Source organism: Nannospalax galili, unplaced genomic scaffold, assembly GCF_000622305.1.
Source record: "Nannospalax galili isolate Female #2095 unplaced genomic scaffold, S.galili_v1.0 scaffold272, whole genome shotgun sequence".
Classification (NCBI taxonomy): Eukaryota; Metazoa; Chordata; class Mammalia; order Rodentia; family Spalacidae; genus Nannospalax; species Nannospalax galili.
In genome coordinates this window covers 907734-927888 of record NW_008331836.1, presented here as the reverse complement: position 1 = coordinate 927888, position 20155 = coordinate 907734, and the positions used below count along the sequence as shown (strand labels likewise).

Here is a 20155-nt window from a genome sequence, read left to right as displayed (position 1 = left end):
GATACTTGTAGATAAAGAAACTTTTAAAGCAGTTTGGCTCAATTTGGTGTTCTCAATGAACTTGGCAACTAGAGAATAAGCTATCTAGACACTGATATGCCCTCAAAACTGTCCACAGAGTTTGTGTCTGCTTCTTTTTTAAATTTTTGTTTTACTTTTATTTTTGTGGTTGAACTATTCACTTGTAGAGTGAATGACTCTGAAAGTATTCTGTAAATATGTTTATGAAGCAATTCTGACTTTGTTTATTTTCCTTCTTTGACTTTAAGTTCTTTATGTGCTAGCTCTGAATGTTGATTGTGGTGATTCTGTTTTACTCACACCAGCTTTTTTACATAAATTAACAGGAAAAAGTAAAAATCAGAAGAATATTACTTTGTTATAGAAATAAACTTAGACCAAAAATGAATAGAAAGATGGATAGTTCACAAAAATGTGAGTGCATAAAAATATAAATTGTACAACCTAGGACTAGAATTATGACTATTTGCAACACATGTGAACTTTTCTGAATGTCCAAAGTCCTAGAAAATTTTTTGTAAGATAATTCAAAATTGTTATAGAAACCAAGGCTTTGCCAAATCTACAAGTTTGGTTTCTGGGTAAAGGATAAAATGGCAGCAAATTGCTGTGGTTGTTGCTAGTGTCGTGCTGCAAGGGAATGCTTCCTCCTGTCCCAGCATTCTGTTGGTGACATGCTACAGTCTTGGAGTGTTTGCAGGTAGATGTGGCCACCCGTACACTATCTATCTGGTAAGACCACAACTCTCAAAGAGGTGAAAATGACAGAGGTTTGCCTATATTTTTTTCTTGTGTCTAAAATATGAGTATAGCAACAGACACCCAGTTATTTGGCAGAAGCACCAACATTAATTAAAAATCAACAAAATAAATAGGACATGCAAAAGGGCTTTCTGAATTTCATTTTCTGTTGTTGGTTTATGCTGTCTTAAGTATTTTCCCCCCTTCTGGAAGTTGAATTATAATTCTTTTTCTATTGTGAATAATATTATATTTTTTCTTTAATGATTAATTACATTACTGAAAATTTCATACATTTATATAATGTATTTGAATTCTTCTCTTCACACTCTTGAGTCCCCACCCCTCTCTGTCAAACACCACCCCACCAACCCAATCCCTACCAGTTCTTTTCCCAAAATATGACATTTGCTTTTGTTTTGTGACCCATTCGGTCAATCATGTGGCTTTTTAAATGAGCTCTTATCCATTGGAACCTGGCAGGGTCACCAGTGGGTATAGAACTAAGGGCAACAATTCTCCCTCTCCCCTGACTCTATCAGTAGCTCATCCGTAAGCAGTAGGTCTTTAAGTCCCTCCTCCATCCATGCTTGATTGTTGGTGGGTTCATTGTTATGCACATCCAGTGCAGCTATCCTCATGGCTTTGAGTTCCTGACCGTGATGGCTGTCTGTCTTGAAGGATGACTTTTCACAGGGACCGGTCTTCCTCTATTCAGTAGCTTATGTTCAGTAGCTAGTCCTTACTGGTTCAGAATTAATTAGGAACACTGTATTTCTTGCTCCTGGCAAATAGTACTTCATCGTCAGGGGGTTAAACTTGTCTGAATTACTACAAGAATTCCTGCTTGCATTCTATATTGGGTACATTTTCTATGAATTTTCTAGATCCTGTTCCCTCAGACGCTTGAAGATAAGTGCCTTAGCAGATCCATTTCCTCTATGCAGGTCTGGAAGTCACAAATCCCAGATACTGAACCTTTGTATATATGAAAACAATAAGGACAAGGAGTTGAGAGGGAGAACAGAGGCGACATGGAATGGTTGGAAGGGATGGGGTAGCAGATAGAAAGAGTGAGAATACAATACTCATGTATGAATTTCTCAAAAATTAAATTCAGTTTTAAAAAGTCTACACAAGAAGGATATCCTCCAACCTCCTTTAGAAATCAGTCGAGTAACCAGTTGGAAGTTCTGCTAGAGGTGTCTCATTAAACTTTAATAGTAACAACGTCTTTACAGGTTTTTATTCTGCAAGTTGAATTCACACACATTATCGTGCTTCAGGTTCTGTAACAATGAAACAGCGTCTGTGTCTTAGGGCTGAACTGCAGTGACAGAGAGCAAAATGTTGACAGGGACATTTCAAAAAGTTGTTACTTCTCTGAGCAGAAGTATTTAATAGGAATTGACTGGCTTCTATATCAAAAATTAAAGAATTCAGATTCTGATAGTCACTTTAATCCTCTGCCTGACTGCTTGAGGTTCAGAAAAGCTATTTTGCCTATTTTTTTCATTTTGTTTAGGAGACTATGACTTCTGCTCCCTACACCTCACCCCACTTCCTGGCTCTGATTTTCTTTTCCTGTCTGATACACCTACAGGTCAGCCCCACCCCAGGGTGCATCCGGGCTCTCATGAAGATGCTGTACTGCCCATACTGCCGAGGCCTGCCCACCGTGAGGCCCTGCAACAACTACTGCCTCAACGTCATGAAGGGCTGCTTGGCCAACCAGGCCGATCTGGACACTGAGTGGAACCTGTTCATAGGTAAGAGGCATTCAAACAGGCCCAGCAACCAAGACCTGAGACCGCCAAGTGTTTGTGATGTTTGGTATTTCAAAAGTTCAGATGACTTAAAGAGACTGAAACAGCTTTTAGCAAATTAAATATCAGTGTTTGTAGTTTTCTTTTCTTTTTTAAAATCCTGCAAACTAAGACTTCTTTGTATATTTCAAGAGACTTCCTGTTAAAGACATGCAACCTGGCTATATTCAATCAGTGCTACTCCTCTGATAATGTAATCTTACTTAATTTCAGTAAGGTTCTTCAAAAAGGAGCAAGTCACAAAAGATTCTTATAGAAAAACCATTCAGAGAATTCTTTTTATTTGTATTAAATCAACATAATCAAAGATTTTACAAAACAATTCCTAAAACTGCTAGATTGAAAAGAGCTCAGTATTTTCACCAGAACATGCAAATTTCCTATCCCATTGTGGAGACAACAGGGCTCTGAGCGCAGAAGCAGTGGAACAGGAATTCAGGGTTCAGAGGTAGGAGAGAGGGAAAGTGAGGCTGATGTAGGGGAAGGGCTCTGAATCACAGCTCTGTTGTTGGGTAGCAAAAAAATCATCCAGAACATTGGCTGCCCAAAGATCTTTCCCAAATAGCCAAGGATAAAAGGACAAAATTTATAGACAGGCTTCTCCCAGGAAAATATGCAAGCCTTGAAAGAGTAACTGTGTTTTCTTCCCCTCTGTCAAATGGCCTTCAAGTAAAAGTGCTTTAGTAGTATTTGCTGCAATTACAGAGTGACAAGCTGAGAGGTGAAAGTGGCAGTTGTGTTGCGTTCTCAGCCTCAGAGGACTTTCATCTTTTATGCAAACCTCTGCTCAGAGGCACCAGGAAAGTCTTCTGACGGTTCAGATGGGCAAGATAGGAAAAAGAACTAAGATGTGTTAGAATTCAGAGAAACCTATCTGTGAACAGGTATACTGAGGTTACAGCAGTGAAAGCCATCAAGTGGTTCAATATCCTACTTAAGAAGGCCAAAGAAAATAGTTCTGAAGTCTAAAAAGAAAATTACAGCAGGTACATTGAACTGGAAGTCATCTAATTAAGTCTGAGAATCAGTTCAGAGTGAGTAAGTTGAAGGACTGCTTTCTATATTTTCAGTGAGGTGAGGGTACAATCTCTTAATAGAGTCTTAGATTACTTTTATATGAAAACCAAGGGCGTTTTAAGAGAGGAAATACTAAGGTACTCATCTGGCTCAAAAATAACATGATTCTTTGCTAAGATTTTTGTTCATTGCTGAGATCTTGGAGGAAGATATGAATGAACGATAAGAATAAACTTGTTCTACAATATAAGATACAGAATAATTGTGGCAAAAAGTACTCCAAACACACATAGTCTCACCAAAGAAAATCTAAAAAGAATGCATATTTTTAAATCAGGTTAAACCTCACAGTGTTCCTTGGAACCATATTGATTATTTACACTTTTTGATTGAAATTGCCTGAGTTCCCAGTATTCCCTTTGGTAAGGCTGAAATATTGATGGAAGTGGATGTGTGTATTAGCATGTGTGTGGCAGCCAGAGGACAACTTGCATGACTTGGTTCTTTCCTTTCACTATATGGGTTCTGGGGATTGGACTTGGGTCATCAGGCTTGGCAGGAAGTGCCTTTACCCACTGAACCATCTTGCTGACCCTCAATAATTACCTCCCAACTGGTTTTCTTTCCTTCCATGCTCATTAGATGGTTAACATGCAACAAATTCTTTTACTTCCAATCTCCTGGTTTTCTAGATGCCAACTTGATTGAAATTGTATATCTAAAAGCAATTTTGATTTTAAAAATAAAGTATGAATCCACCATGCATTGGTTGTATGTTAATGAAATATACCTGGTGAGTAGTCCTCGCTGAATGCACTTCAAATACTTCCTCTACTTGCCCGTCTTAGTCATCTCTAAGAAAACTCTTTTGGTTTTCTTTCTCCTGTTTTGATATGATATGGGAATTCTCCACCAACGTAGTCATACAGCAAACTATGCTTATGCTCATCTGGGTGGGAAGTGTTAGTTCACACATTTGTTGCATGAATTAGTCAAAAGTGCCAATTCCCCTTTCCAGATCATACAAGATGATAAAAGCTGTAGCAAAGACTGGTAAGAAAATTGGTAGTCAACCAAAACTGTGTATAATGCCTCTCTCTGGCTGGCACCGGCAATCCCTGACTCCCACACCCCCCACTACCCCATATGTCTTTATCAAACCTTGTACTCTGGTCCTGCCAATTGCATGTGCCATATATGCTGGCTATATGAACTTCCTTTTTTAAACCTTTCATGATCTTTTCCTTTAATTATTATATACTCACTTAAATATTAACTATGGCATGCTGTCAACTGTTAGCAAAAACAGGAGGCAAATCAGTGCTGCATTCTCATGATCTTTACAATGTCAAGACTTAATTGAGAGAGAAAAGTAGAATTCAGTTGGTATCTGGACCATGTCAAAAGAAAGTTCACATATAAGGTGCAGTGTTTTAAGCCGTCAAGTAAAAACCCCAATGGTATTCCATCTACTTCTGAAGCCCTGCAGTTGTGTTGTTATTGTTTTCTTTTAATCTTAGAAGAAGGAAAGAAGCCTGTTCACAATGCATTTCCTAGTCTTCCAACAAGCTTAACTTGGAGCCCTGCACACAGGCAGCATTCAGCTTCCTACTGAGAACCTAGTATAGAAAAAGGAAAAACTAACTTTTTCTTTAAAAACAAAACTTTCTTCTTTTTATTTTATTTATTGTATATGTATATAATTATTGGTATGAGTGTATTGCCTGCATGTGTGTAAGTGTACCTGTGCCATGCAGTGCCTGAGGAGGTCAGAAGAGGGCATCCAATTCCTCTGGAACTGGAGTTAAGGACAGTAGTTAGCTGCCATGTGAGTGCTAGAAATCGAACTCAGGTCCTCTGCAAGAGCAGTAAGCACTCTTCACCACTGAGCCATCTCTCCAGCCCCTACCTGAATCTGCTTTGAAAGCATCAGTGTAATTCTGGCAGGTATCTCATCCTGCCCTCTAGTAGCTTGTGGTTTTCCAGTATAAAGCACAGCCCATATTCTCTTCCATGGCCAGTCACAATGATTGTGTGAGCTGTGAGCACCCCTGAACTAGGCAGGACCCTGGGGAACATTAGAGGTATTTCTAGCCTGTTGTTACTGTCAGAAATATGAAGAAAAATACTGCAATTTAAGGCATTGACAGTCTGCTGAGACATAGCCCAGCTGTTTCTGTGTGCACACATAGCTTATCCCACGAAAGCGTCTTTTAAATGTTGACTATGCGCAAAATGTTTTCTGAAAAAAAAAAGTGTTTACATTAATTTAAAATTTTCTGGAGGGAAACAAGGTGTAGGCAGAGCTTATTTTAGTAACATCCTGTGGTTGTTTTGAGTGTTTGGCATTGGTACCAGTAATCCACACATAAGAACTGTTCCATTTGAAGAGAGGCCAGACGACAGATTATACCTGGCTCATGAGCACAGAAATCAAGGCTGAAATTACATTTCTATCTATAATAAATCTTGTATATACTTTAAAATCATGCAGGAAAGCCTCCTCCAAACATCTGGTACCTTTTGACATACTATTGACCAGGAGAATCAGAAAAGATCTTTTTAAAAAGAAGCTGCTGATACGTGAAGGGGAGGGTTAGTGCAAGAGGCAGGGATTCTATTCCTTCTGTGCTATTCTTAGCACTAAAATCATATATGATGCTTCTTTTAGCAAGAATAGATATAAAATGGTACAATGTTTTTGTTCTGATTATGTATCCTCACTTTACTAAGACCCTAATTGTCTCAATATAGCAATTCAAACTACTGTATTGAATAAGCTACATATACAGCTTTTTGTTTTGTTTTTTGCTAATTGTCCATTTTATTTTCATTTGCTCTCCACTTTTTTTATCATTCTAAGGTTGCTTATTTCTTTTTTATTATAACCAATTTTACTTTGGTTGATTAAATCATTTCCCTAGCATTTCATTTTTTTAATTTTTTTGCGAACATCGTATAAGAGTTTGTACCATTTCCATCCCTCTCAGTCCCCCTCCAACTCCTCCTATACCTCCCCACTCCCTCTCAATTCCTGTCCCCTTCCTTATTATTATTGTTGATATACATGCATACATTTATTGATATATGTAATACACTGAGTCTATTCAGTGGTGCTTCTGTGTACCTGTGTTTAACACTGCCCATTCGAAGTTAGATAACCTCTCAGGGAGCTTGTCTCTAGAGAAAATTTATTCTCCCTTCCTCAGTATCCATTGATTGCTTGGAGCTCTTCATCTTGAGGTGGGACCCCTTGAAATGTCCCCCATCTGTCTTGGTATGTCCTCTGGTTTTGTTTTTATAAGCAGATCTTGTTCGACTATGTACTGTGGAGATTTCATTGGTGCAACTTCCCTATCATGTCTAGAATACCTTAAGTAGCAGCAGGTGTCTTGTTTCTCTGGTTTTTACATTCTTTCTGCCCCCTCTATCTCCATGTTCCCTGAGCCCAAGGTATAGAAGTTGGACTTTAGATACGTTACTTAGGGCGGGGCACCTCACAGTTACTTACTTATTCTCTGCACTTTAGCAGTTGTGAAACTTTTCAAAGAGTATACCACACTAATTTCCATAGTGGTTGCACCAGTTCACAATCCCACCAGCAGTGAATGAGGGTTCCCCTTTCCCCATATCTTCATCAGCATTTGGTATCATTTGTTCATCTTAGCCATTCTGGCTGGGGTAAGATGAAATCTTAAAGTAATTTTAATTTGCATTTTCCTAATTACCAAGGATGTTGAACAAATTTTTTGGGATAGGGTCTCACCATGTAGCTCTGACTGACCTGGAACTTGCTGTGTAGACCAGGCTGGCCTCAAACTCATAGAGATCCACCTGCCTCTGCTTCCCAAATGCTGGAACCAAAGACATAAGCCATCATGCCTGGCTACACTTTCACTTTTGCCCGTGGAATTTAATGTGATTTAATTATGATAAAATATCAGGACAATAGATGCTCAGGATGGTAAGTGTCTAGTCTAGGGAAGATTTCCCTAGGGAAGCCCTTCCTGGGGTAAGTACAGAATGAAATAACAAATATGTTAGTACCAAATTAGCATCATCAAGTATAACTGATATTGAATGCCCTTAGCATATATAACTGATATTTTCAAATACTTGTCACAATTTCATTAAGTCTAGCCTAGTTCTCAAAATGTTTAGTTGTTTTTATTTTTTGCAATTTCTATCATCAAATATCATTACCATTGAACTTGAACAAATAGATTTTGGAAAACCTGTATTATTTCCTCTCCAAAGGTTTACTTCTGCCAGGTGTGATGACACACACCTTTAATCCCAGAATTTGTGAGGCAGAGGCAGGTGAATCTCTGTGAGTTCAAGGCCTGCCTGGTCTACACAGTGAGTTCCAGGCCAGCTGTTGCTATAGGGAGACCCTGTCTCAAAAAGACCAAAAAAAAAAAAGTTTAATTCTCTGATACAGACCAATATACATATAGATGTAGATTCAGCTGTAGACACAGATACAGATTAGAGATATAGATGTAGATAATGCAGACAGAGATGCCTTCCAATGAGGAGGGAACCATCAGGGCAGGTTTATATTATCAGTCAGGCCTTGGACACTCTAAGAATAGAAAAACCAATGGAATCAAACTTTTGGGGCTGTCTTTTTTCCAAAATGACCAATTCTTAATTTTTAAGACAGTCCAATGCACAGAAATTGATGAGCTTGTCAAACATGAAATCCAAGGTGGGTACCACATTGGTGCCAGGACAAGAGATCTGCAGCTGCAGCTATTCTTTCCGTCGTCATTCATTAGTCTAGGGTATGTTTACCTAGAACCCATCACCAACCTTACTTTGCTATAAGCAAGTGCTAGAAAAGAGGACAGGTACGACCCCAGCCTGATGAGAGCCCTACTCAGAAACATGGTCTGTGAACAGAATAAATGGAAACAACCAGACAGAAAGGTTTAAGGCAATATAGAGACAGGCTTTTTTATTTTACTTTGTAGGCCTGCTATTTTTAATGGAAGTCTGAGTAACTGAGTGTTTTAAAAAGCACGTATCCCCGTTGTTAATGGACTCTATGAGAGCAGAGATGACAGAAACAAATCAGATAATGAACCTGTTCCTTCCATTGTGACAGCTGCTATCAACTTGTAAATTAGAGCCAGCTGCAAGGAAGCTGGACTAGGTCAGTCAACTGACTGCTGTCATGTAATAAATGGAAACTCTGACGCACAACCCGCTCTCTCAGAAACTACAAGAATTGTCTCCAATGCAATTCATGTATTCTCTTTTTGTCTTAGAAAAATGATACCGAATGAACTGTATTTGAAATTGGAAAATAATCATTTATTGTTCATAGCAAATAAACTCAGATTTTCTTTTATAAAATGTACAAGACTGTATGATGTTCACCTTTCAGACAGATGTAAGATAAACATGGGAAACTATTTCAAGCATTTGTGTATCTACTACTCTTTCAAAGATATTCTCAAGCATGAAATTCTGTAGCGTAAAATCTGATAAGAAGTTCCTTAGTTACTAAGAATTCCACAGTAGGTTTGATATGACTTTGACTGATATACCCTGAAATGCCATGTTTAGAAACTTCTAGGCTCAAAGCATAGAAAACTGTTTCCTGTAGACCAAAGAAACAGAACATCTTGGGAACTGCCTTTACCAAGAGACTTTTAGTTCTTCCTCAATTCCACTCTGTGTAAGACAAGAGCTTATTCAATAATATAGTCCAGAAACACAACTCTTAAATTGAGGAACAATTTAAGTGAGAGCTTGTTTTGCTCTCATGCATTCCTAAGAGCACCAATAAAAACTTAAAACAATAAACAAAGTCCCACTGTTTCCAATCAGCAGAAATCTAATGCCACCTTACTCTCTGCCTTCCTTTTACAGATGCTGACTGGATATTACTCATTTCTTGTATGCATGTGTCAAATATTGTGTTCTTTATGTAATGCTGGCAGAATTTATAAGCAATAGTAAAGTAACTGCTTAAGGAAAACAAAACAAAACAAACAAAACCTAAGAAAGAAAGAAAGAAAGAAAGAAAGAAAGAAAGAAAGAAAGAAGGAAGGAAGGAAGGAAGGAAGGAAGGAAGGAAGGAAGGAAGGAAGGAAGGAAGGAAGGAAAGAAGAAAGAAAGAAAGTAAGAAAGAAAAAGAGAGAGAAAGAAAGAAAGAAAGAAGGAAAGAAAGAAAGAAAAGAAGGAAACGGCTGACTGCTACCCGGCACCATTTCCTTAGCTGCATTTAATATCAATTACCTAGGTTTAGAAAATGGTTTATTTCTGAACTCCCCAAATGTCAGAACACCTGTCTGTGGTTCAAGAGGGTTAATGCCCTTAAGATATCATAATGGGCTACTTGGCAAATACAGAGCCAGGCATTTCCTAACCTTTGAGCTACACTAATGCTGATCTTGAGGCAGAAAGACCAGGGAAACACAGGACTGACTGCAATTTTCCTTCTGAATCAAGTAATTTTCCAGTGGTTCAAAGCAGACAATGGACATTAAACCTAAAATTACTAGATAGTCAAGTGATTGTGCGTGTGTGTGCATGTGTGCGTATGTGTGTGTGTGTGTGTGTGTGTGTGTTTCCTTTGTGCCCATCCTCATTCTTGTTTAATGCTCTATCTCCAGTTTGTGCATAATCACCTTCTACACGCTGTATATTGTACTCTCCCTGTTTCCTATTTTCTAATTGCTACTATTACATGTTCTCAAGCGGACTTCGAAGATAAATGAGATGGATGATATAATATAAGGCATACATCTATTTGCAATTATAGCATCTGTTAGGACATAAGGTATTTCATTTGTAATGGGAAGTTCAGTGAAATATCTTTTATGCTTTATCAAGTTCACCAGTTTTTTTAAGAACCAACAACAAAAGGATTTCATTTGCCAGGAGCAAAAAGAACACATCGAAATGATACCAAGGGACTGGAGAATTTCCTTTGCATTTGGGTTTTCTTTTTCCATTTTGTTTATACTTCAATTTTAGTGTTTTATATAGACAATTATATATAGTTTAGTTAGTTATATTTAAAAGGTACTTTATGTGGGGCATGGTGGTGCATGCCTTTAATCCCAACACTCAGGAGGCAGAGGCAGGCAGATCTCTGTGACTTTAAGGCCAGCCTGGTCTACATAGCAAGTTCCAGGCCAGCTGAAGCTATAGAGAGACCCTATCTCCAAAAGCCCCCCCAAAAGTACTTTATTTTAGTAAATGACATTTAATTTTGGAAACATGATGCTGTTTTGTTTTGTTTTTTTTTCCAAGTTCAAACTATATAACACAAGTGTCTGGCCTTAGGCATTATCTAAAGAAAGTAAAGTACTTGAAAACAATGTTTTTACGATGGAATGAAATACATTCCAAATGACCCAGAAACCCAGGCAAAAATCAAACACTATAAATACTAGCCCAATGATATTCTTATCAAATCCAATTTCTGGAGACAAAAGGATCATGTGGTAGTAGGAATTAGGCTGTAGAACCTGGAAATTAAGAAAGAGATAAGGAACTAAATAAGGAGATTGCTATGGGAAGCATCACACCACCTAACAGTTCATACACAGATCTATGGCAAGAATCAGGAAAATTCTGTGTGATGAGCAGGGGAATGTCTGCCATTTAAATCACTCCTGATTAGCAGGTAACATGAAGGTCCTTATTTAAATCCACATAACTCATCCTCATGTGACCTGCAGTGTTGTATTTAAGTATCTCAATGATTGTTCTGTTAAATGATAGCAGTGTGCTTATTTACATATAAATGTAACAGTTATATATACATTTTAACAGTTGCTCCAAACATTCCTTTAATTTAAGATTATCTCAAAAGTAGAGCTGATAGTCATGTTTGAGTTATTTTTTAAATGATTTTCATTTTCTTCAGGCTTATTTCTTCACCAATCATAGATGACCCTTTATAAAACTCTTATTTCCTTCATTTTGTCGGTCTATGGGTCTGTGACTTGTTCACTGAGAGTAGCCCTCCAAGGAATGAGGGTGAACACTAAGCTGACCCTTGGTGACTTATGTTGATGGTCAAAAGCATATTTCATTTCCTACTCTAAAGAAGGGATGAATATAAATGTGTGATAATAATTTAAACTTTTGAGAAACTTTATGGTATGTGAAAACATTGATCTTGTAACATTTAAAAGCACTATGTCTATTGATGCTTCATCACATAACCAAGAGAGAATTTAAGTTAAAACTGAGCATGAACTATTCCTTATCCTTGAAATAATAGCTTAAATATATGAAAAAAGGTATGTCCTCAATTTCTCTCTGCAGGGATTGAAATAACTTATTAAACTAACGGTTTCCTTTATTTGGCTTTTAAGAGGTAAAAAAATAGAAAAAACAATGAAATATAAGTATTTGAATATATGGCATGCTTCGGACAAGAATATATCTGTATGCATTGCAAGAATTTTCTAGAAAGGTAGCATATAACTAAATGTCAAACAAGTCTGAGAATATTCACCAGTAAAATTTCAGTGTTCAGCAAATGAACTGATTTAATGAGGGGCCTAAGAATTCTACTGGAAGAGGTGAATATGTCCGTGGAGGTGAGAGAGCTTTGCAGGTAGCAATGCCTCCTTCCACACCCACACACCCTTTGGAGTGCCAGGACCGATGTGGTTTTCAGATTGATAGAATCAGGCAGTGACTCTACCTAGTCTCTGTTCAGAATCTTTGATTATTGCTCTATAGGTCCCTGTCCTTAACTTAGTCTGGTTTTCTAAACTCTTAGGAATTGAGCAAGTCACAGAAATGCAGTCCATAGTCCAAAATCAAGGGGATCTAACCCAACCTGCTGAGAGAACTCAAATCATAAAGAATCCTGAAAGAGCTCCCTAGGAACCATTCCCTAGACACTCACAGTACAATACAAGGATTTGAGTGAAGTAGACATGTCCCTCATTCGACAGTACTACGGTACTTTTTGGCGAATCATGTGACTGAATTTTCAATATTAGACAAGTATTTGCTGACACAATTTAACGTGTGTGTATGCGTGTGTGTGTGTGTGTGTGTGTGTGTGTGTGTGTAGGTATGCAACTGGATTCCCCCAGAGCTGAAGTTGTAGGCAGTTGTGAGCTGCCCAACATGGCTGCTGGGAAGCAAATTTGGGTTCCCTACAAGAGCAGTATTCTCTCTTATTCATGAAACCTTCTTCCAGCCCTAAAATTGTAAGAGACTTTATTTCTCTAGTTCTATAACCCAGGACCCCATTTGGAAAGCATTTTGTAAAAATACTAATATAATTATTCACACTTTTGTTTTTTGGTCTTTTTGAGACAGGGTCTCCCTGTAGACCCAGCTGGCCTGTAACTCACTATGTAGACCAGGCTGGCCTTGAACTCTCAGAGATCAACCTGCCTCCGCCTCCTGAGTTCTGGGATTAAAGGCCTGCACCACCAAGCCCAGCTATTTTACACTTTTAATTCCCATGAAAATCCCATTAAGAAATCAACAGTATGAACTTCACCTGACAGATGGGGAAAGTGAGACCAGAGAAGTTAAATGAATGGTAATACAATTTGTAATGTTAATTGCAATGTTGATATTTGGGTTCATGTGGTACTTTGAGTCAGTCTAGTAAGACCAATAAATTGACTTTTTCACTTTATTTACTCTCAGTGTATATAAAAATCACAAAATGTCATTGTTGAATGTTTAAAATATGGTTTGTACAAAGAACCCAACTTTTCATCTCTTTTCTTTTTTTCTACCTTTATTGAAGTGCACCTGGAAAATATGTATTTATATGTTGGAGTGTATGACAAAATGATGATCACAGTTATTTGTAATTTAGTTAGGTTTCAGTGAGTTTGTGCAGACAGTGGCTACTTTGTTGACTAACAAAGTGGCTTAGGCTCTTAAAGCTCCTTTACTTTACATGACATGGCTCAACATTTCAATATGTCTGATTCTCTTCAAAACACACTTATTAGATACCTTTCTTCATGCTAATAGACTAGTCACATATGTGTTAGACACTAAAGAAGATGATGTGACCTAATTGTGAGACCTGGGACATTATGATTTTCCAAACAGATGAGATGTGCCCTTTCAAAGCAGAGTTTAGTTAAGTGGAGAAAACACAGTTAAGAGTTCAAGTTCTCGTGTCACTGCATAGATGTGAATTCTGATGACCCCATTTACAGCCTGTGTGACCTAAATAACATTGTTTAGCCTGCATAAATCTCCTTGTTCTCATCAACAAATATGAGATGATCTGCCTATCTCTTTTTTGAGTTTTAGAGAAAGGTTCATTATAGATTCATATAGGAGGAGAGAGGGGGGGAGAGAGAGAGAGAGAGAGGAGAGAGGCTATGAGTTAGACATGGAGGCAGCCAAAAGTTGGACAAGCATCCACATGACAGGAAGGGAAGCATCAGAAGTTAGGAAGTCCAAAGTATCAGAAAAATTATACCTAGACTCTAATCAGCACCCATAACAAATAGACAGAAGAGAAGAAAAAAGAAAAGTCAAGGCTTTCTGAGTCCTGACTCATGATGGCTCAGAGGGACTGCCAGCACCTATGTCTTATTATCATGAGGACTAAGCTGGATAGTATGTGTAATTCACCAAGAAATAAGACATGTTCACAGAGTGAACACTGAGCTCAGAAACAGCATGGCTCCCTGCTCAGGTGGATAACCTATAAAAGCTAGGACAGAAAACAGAAATGAGAAAATAGAAAGCATCAGAGTACACAGGCAGGTAGAAAAAAATCCGGATGCCATCAGCATGCCAACCACAGAGACAAGAACACGGTGAAAGCTAAAGGAAACTGGTCAGACCACGGTAAACTCATAAGAACTAAAGGGGCAGGATGAGAAGTAGTTCACGCCACCATCCAAGTTTCTTCTTATCCCTGTTTCTGGCTTTGCCTTAGCTCCTGGGAGGTACATGGCCCTTCCTAGCAGAGAAGCCTGTGCCTCTGCTTAGGTGAGCAGCAGTTAGTGGTACCAGGATGGGGAAGCAGTGGAAAGAAGCATAAGCTTAGCATGGTCAGGAGCTTATGAGAAACTAGCCAAACTTAAAGGGTACTCAGTTGCTGTGCCCTAGGCGGTGAGATTGGTTAGGATTACATCTGGGGTTTTCAAAGGTCAGTCCACATGCTTGACTTGCTTCTGTCTTATAGGCAAGGACAAGCCACAGGGCTCTTTTATTCAAGGAATGGCAGAATCTAAGTCACAATCTGACAGCTAAATAAAGGACAGACTCAGATGGACGAGACGAATGGCAGTGACACTGGGTAGATTATCACTGGCATGAAGGAAGAAAGGAACACAGCAATCATGGTCGAGTTGCAAGCAAAATTTATAGGACACCATGTATAGACAGAGATGACTAAATGTGGAGGCAAAGAAGAAATACTTCAGATATGACCGAGATAAGCATTCTGTAGAAAGATGGCACTGTCAGCAAATAGAGAAGCTGGTTCCAAGAAGGGTAAAGATGGATTTCTTTAATCTGCCTGGCGCTTCTTGGATTTGAGAAAGAATGGGACCCCAAAATTGAAATGTTCAACTAGATGTTTAAAATGTTAGTGTTTCCTGTTCCTAGGACAGGAGCCAGGATTCCAAGAACAATTGGAGGGTTCCCAAAACCCAGAGGGCTCTGCGGCCAACTTCCTAATCAACCCCAACAGTTGTGCCCAGAATCCTCTCTCCTTGGCTGACACAGGTGCCTGACTATTCTTTTTCTGTAGAATCGTACCTTCTTTCACCCCTAATGTGAAATACTTAGCAGCCTGCTCATTAAATGTACTCTCAGAATGAACCTCTGTCTGTACTCCCCAGCCTCTTTAATTAAGGGCAGCTAGGACGCCTATGGTGCAGATATGAGAGCATTTAGCATATGATTCAGCAGAGACATGCCTGACTACTTCCCATAGTGCATTTTCTTGGATTTAGGAACCCTCTTTGGTCTTGCTTATCATACAAAGTGATATTTTATAATTGTAGTCAATCCAATGGGAAACGTTTTTGTTAGTATAGGCTTTTTCAATGAAATCTCAGACCACTTTGTTCATTTGTGGGCATCCCAAGTTCTGAAATTAAACTTGAAGCATGATCTCTGTTAATTTTACAAACAAAACAAAATTTCTATGGTACATTAATTCCCCTCACTGGCAAGAAGTCCATGTTTCAGAAAGTAACACTTGACTTCACTGCATGCCCTGTGGCACAACTGTCACCAATAAAAACCCAATGTGCAAGGACCAGTGTCATCTATTCATTGATTTCTGGATACTGAATCTCCCAAAGAACAGCACAAATATACGTGACGTAGCTTTTACAATACAAGCATCGAAAAAGCAGTGAGTTCTGTGTATTTATTTTTTGAATTTCATATTGCAAAGTTACTGATTTAAGAATGCCCTGGAGTATAAATTATTTCCCCAAACCTCTGTAGTGATTTTTGCCAAATGCCTTTTGCTTAGCCCATTAAAGGTGAAAATCATGAAATATTGTTTGATTTGTAACCTAAGAAAAAGCCCCAAAACCACCTGTCCATCTCTGGAAAGCTGCCAGAACAAAGCAAGAGGAAAGGTTGGGCCTGGGAACAATAATTTGAGGTCATAGTATGAGGGTCGGAGCAAAGGTTGAGCCCAGAGGCTGCATTCTGTCTTCCACTCACTTGTGAAGATTTACATTTGTTTTTCCTAACACACATGGGAGTTTTGGCTTTTAAGATCAAAATTTCAAACATAACATAGTGGCCATGTAACATTAAAAGTATGGCCATTAATAGTGTTGAAAAATTATTACATTCATTTTTAATTGAATTTGGGAAAGTTAGTTTCAGGATCCATTTAATGTTATGTGGAATTAGATCTTGAAATCCATTTTTCCTGAATACGTCTGGATTTAAAAAAACAATGACAAATTTGCTAATTCTGCTGCATCAAACACTGATTCCTCTCCATTTTGGTTGGTGATCCCTGGCTATCTGATTGCCTGTATTCATCAGAAACTTGTTAAATCAACCTTTCAAATATGAGACAGGAGTTTAATTTAAGCTACATCCAGGCATTTATAAGATGCAGAAATTAATAGTTTGGAAATGCAACACGGTGAAGAAAAAGCCTCATTCAACAAATTGTTTACAAGATGAAAGTCAAAGTTTTTAAACTGAAACTTCTTACTCCTACAGACAGTCACTGGAGAGCTACAGAGGCAGTTGAGGAAATACCTATGATCCTTTCTGATAAATCTGTAGTCATTTATAGAATAAAATCATGGCCATCTATACTAATTGAGAGACTAAGAACCAAGGCATTAAGTTTTGCCTTCTAACAGGCACCAGGGTAGGTATTTTTAGATTTCAACTTCACTTTTTTTGCATAACTGTCATCTGCTGTGTAATACCATGCTTAATGTTTAGGCTTCAAGAAATAAACATAAATCTGTGTGTTTGGATGTGTGTATGTATGTGATGTGAGTGCATGTGTGCGTGTACATATATGAGCATGAACCATGACACAGGTGGAGGTCAGAGACAACCTCGGGTGCTGGTTCTCACCTTTCACGCTGTTTGAGTTAAGAGTTTCTTTGCTGTTCACTGCTGTGAAGCCAGACTAGTGGTTGCCAAACTTTCGGGAAGTCCCCATCTCTGCCGCCCTTCTTGCCATAGGAGCACTGGGATGACCAATATCTATCACTGTACCCAGTTGTACATGGATTCTGCTGATCCAACTCTGGTTCTCAAGCTTGTGCAGCAAGTTCTTTATTTCCTGAGTCAGCTCCAAACCACCATATTAATCTTAAAATTTTACTAATTGCTTAGAATGTTTATTTTATTTAGAGACCTTCTGTCCTCCTAAGCAGATGCTACTTCTTAGATCATGATTTTAAAGGTTCTTTTACCAAAGCCCTTATCTGTACCAAATTAGAAGCTTCTTACATAACAGTTTTACTATATAAACATTTAGATTGACTATATGCTTTATATTCCCAGGGATTGTGAAAAAGAAATAACTTTACCAAATGGTGACTGATCCACATTCTTGCTCTGGCTGGAATCAAACTGTTTTGACATTCATATCAAAATAAGTTTCAGGTTGCAACAGTGTTGCAAAAACAAAATTTCCTTATCCGACACTCACGTTATTCTATTATTAAAATCATACCTATGTAACCATACTATAATAAATGAAACCAGGAGACAAACAATGGTACAATTATCTTCCCCACATGCCTGATTCTAATATCTCTAGTCTATCCCAGAATATCTTCCTTATGTTTCAGGGTCCAATTCGGGATTCCTCATGCATTTTAAAATTTTTATTTATTTAATTTTATGTGTATGAGTGTTTCACCTGCATTATGTTAACTGCATCTGTGTCATGCAGTGCCTGCAGAGGCCAGAGGACGTCATGGGATCCCCTGGATCTGGAGTTACAGGTGGTTGTTAGCAGCCATGGAGGCTCTGGGAACTGAATGCCAGTCCTCGGCAAGAGCAGTCAGTGCTCTTAACTGCTGAGCCATCTCTTTAACTCCTCCACATGCATTTTGATGTCATGTCTTTCTAGTCTTCTATGATCTGTATCAGTTTTTCACTTCTCTTTTCTTCTGACCTTGGCATTTTTTGAAGAGCACTAGTGAACTATTCTTATTAATAATTCCTCTGGTGTTCTTTAGTATCTGCTGGGTTTTCTTTACCATAAAGTTATTACGTTTTTCTGAGTGTTGCTGGTACATTCTTGTGGAATACTATGGTTTGAATAAAGTGAAAACTTCATTCCCAGTTTTGGGATATTGGCCTCAGGTGGTCAGGTAGTGAGAGTGAGTTCATGAGCGGCTCACCTATTATCGAGGGAAGGAGTTTGTCAACGCTCATATCCTCTCTTGCTCACTATTGCAATATGATGCTTTTTGCCTTGTTATAGCAAAGAAAGTAGTCCTTGACCAAATGTGATTCTGCAGCCTTCCACTTTCCAGTCTCCAGAACCCTAAGCCAGTTTTTTCTGTTATATGAGTGCATAACTTATATAACCCTGGAAGACACTTCAAGACCTCCTCTGCTTTGCTTCTGATGCTATTATCCATCCATAGGAATATCTGATGAAGCCATAGCAGCTCTTACCACAATGTTTGTATAATGGAAGTATTATTACTCCTCTTTGCTAGCACACACAGTAATTAGAATCCCACCCCAATGTGGACTCTTTCATTCTGACAACGCCTTCTATATTCCATTGCTTCTGTATATGACTATGAATTCACGGGTATTTATCCATTGGGTATACTCCAGTGATATCAGCATTCATCTTGTTCCTTATGTATGTTCCATTTTTGTACATGACAGCTCCTTATAGTTAATAGCTTATCCTTTTGACACGATTCCATCCGTCTGGAATGTTTTCTTATTTGTGCCATCACAAGCTAGTTCAGGATCTTTTTGTGTTTTCCTGCTCTAGTCTCACACCAACCTCTTCTCTAAGAAGCCTGTATTCCTTTTACTAGAGAATTGTAAAGAAACCAGGGCCTAAGTACTGTGTGTGCTCGTTGCTGCTGGAAGGCCAATACTATTAAACTTATGCACACAGACATAGGAGGCATGTCTGTGTACTATTCCACATGTATGTTCCATTCACTCATTCTCTCTGTGTGTATATATCTGAGTTCACACTTATACTAATTCAATACCACAAAGTTCATTTTACCTTATTTCCCCAATTTCCAATATCTTTTTCCAACATGGAGATCTACACTGTATTTATATATATGTAAGTTAAACTTGCTAGCCATTCCCTTTAAGATGTATGTGGACTATTTAAAGTACAGTGTGTGCACATTTTGTTTTGGCTTTAGGGTTTTAGTATACAACAAAAAATACAGTTTTTAAAAGTTACTCAGAGTCATTTTGCCCCATCTTCTTTAATATTTTGTGCTCACTGGTACTATAGTTTTACTTGCTGTTTGTGTTTTCCTGTGGGTTCTCCTACATGCTGGTTGATTTTGATTATTTCTTTATTGAACTATTGCATGAAAACCTTGCTACAGGTTTGTCAAACTATGTAAAAATCATGTTTTTATGTGCCCCTTCCTCTTTATCTATACTAACCTTATTTTTATCCTTCTCTGACCTACATGCTGCAGGCTGATCATCTTTTGTTTTTGGATTTTATCTCCTGTGGTTTTGCACGTGGGCAGATAAACATGATTTGCTGGCATGCCCCCTTTCTTACAAAAGAAATAGCATGCTACCAATGGTTTTTTTCCTTGAGAAATAACATGCTACCAATATGTTTTTAGACGTTGTGATTATCTCTTCATAGCGTAAATCATTCCAGATCTTCTGCAGGCTTTCTGAAGCTGTGTAGTCCTCCATTGTTGGAAATAGCATGGTTTATAAGTATTGATTCTAGTATTTTTCTACTATAGATAATGTCATAATGGTTGACTTACTGGCTCTGTGTGTGCATGTGTGTATATGTGTATGTGTGTGTGTGTGTGTGCATACTTGTATGAGTTTATGTGCACCAGGTGTGTACAGCAACAAATGGAAGAAAGAAGATGGCATCAAAT

The 20155-nt window shown here is 38.2% G+C and overlaps 1 protein-coding gene across 1 annotated transcript in view; it reads left to right on the top strand.

Annotated features, from left to right (window-relative positions):
- The window catches only part of Gpc6 (glypican 6), a 1180899-nt gene that overhangs the window by 804800 nt on the left and 355944 nt on the right, over positions 1–20155 (top strand). Inside the window, exon 4 of the mRNA XM_008827006.3 lies at positions 2366–2531. Within this exon, the coding sequence (XP_008825228.1) occupies positions 2366–2531 (166 nt within the window). The remainder of the gene's footprint in view (positions 1–2365; positions 2532–20155) is intronic.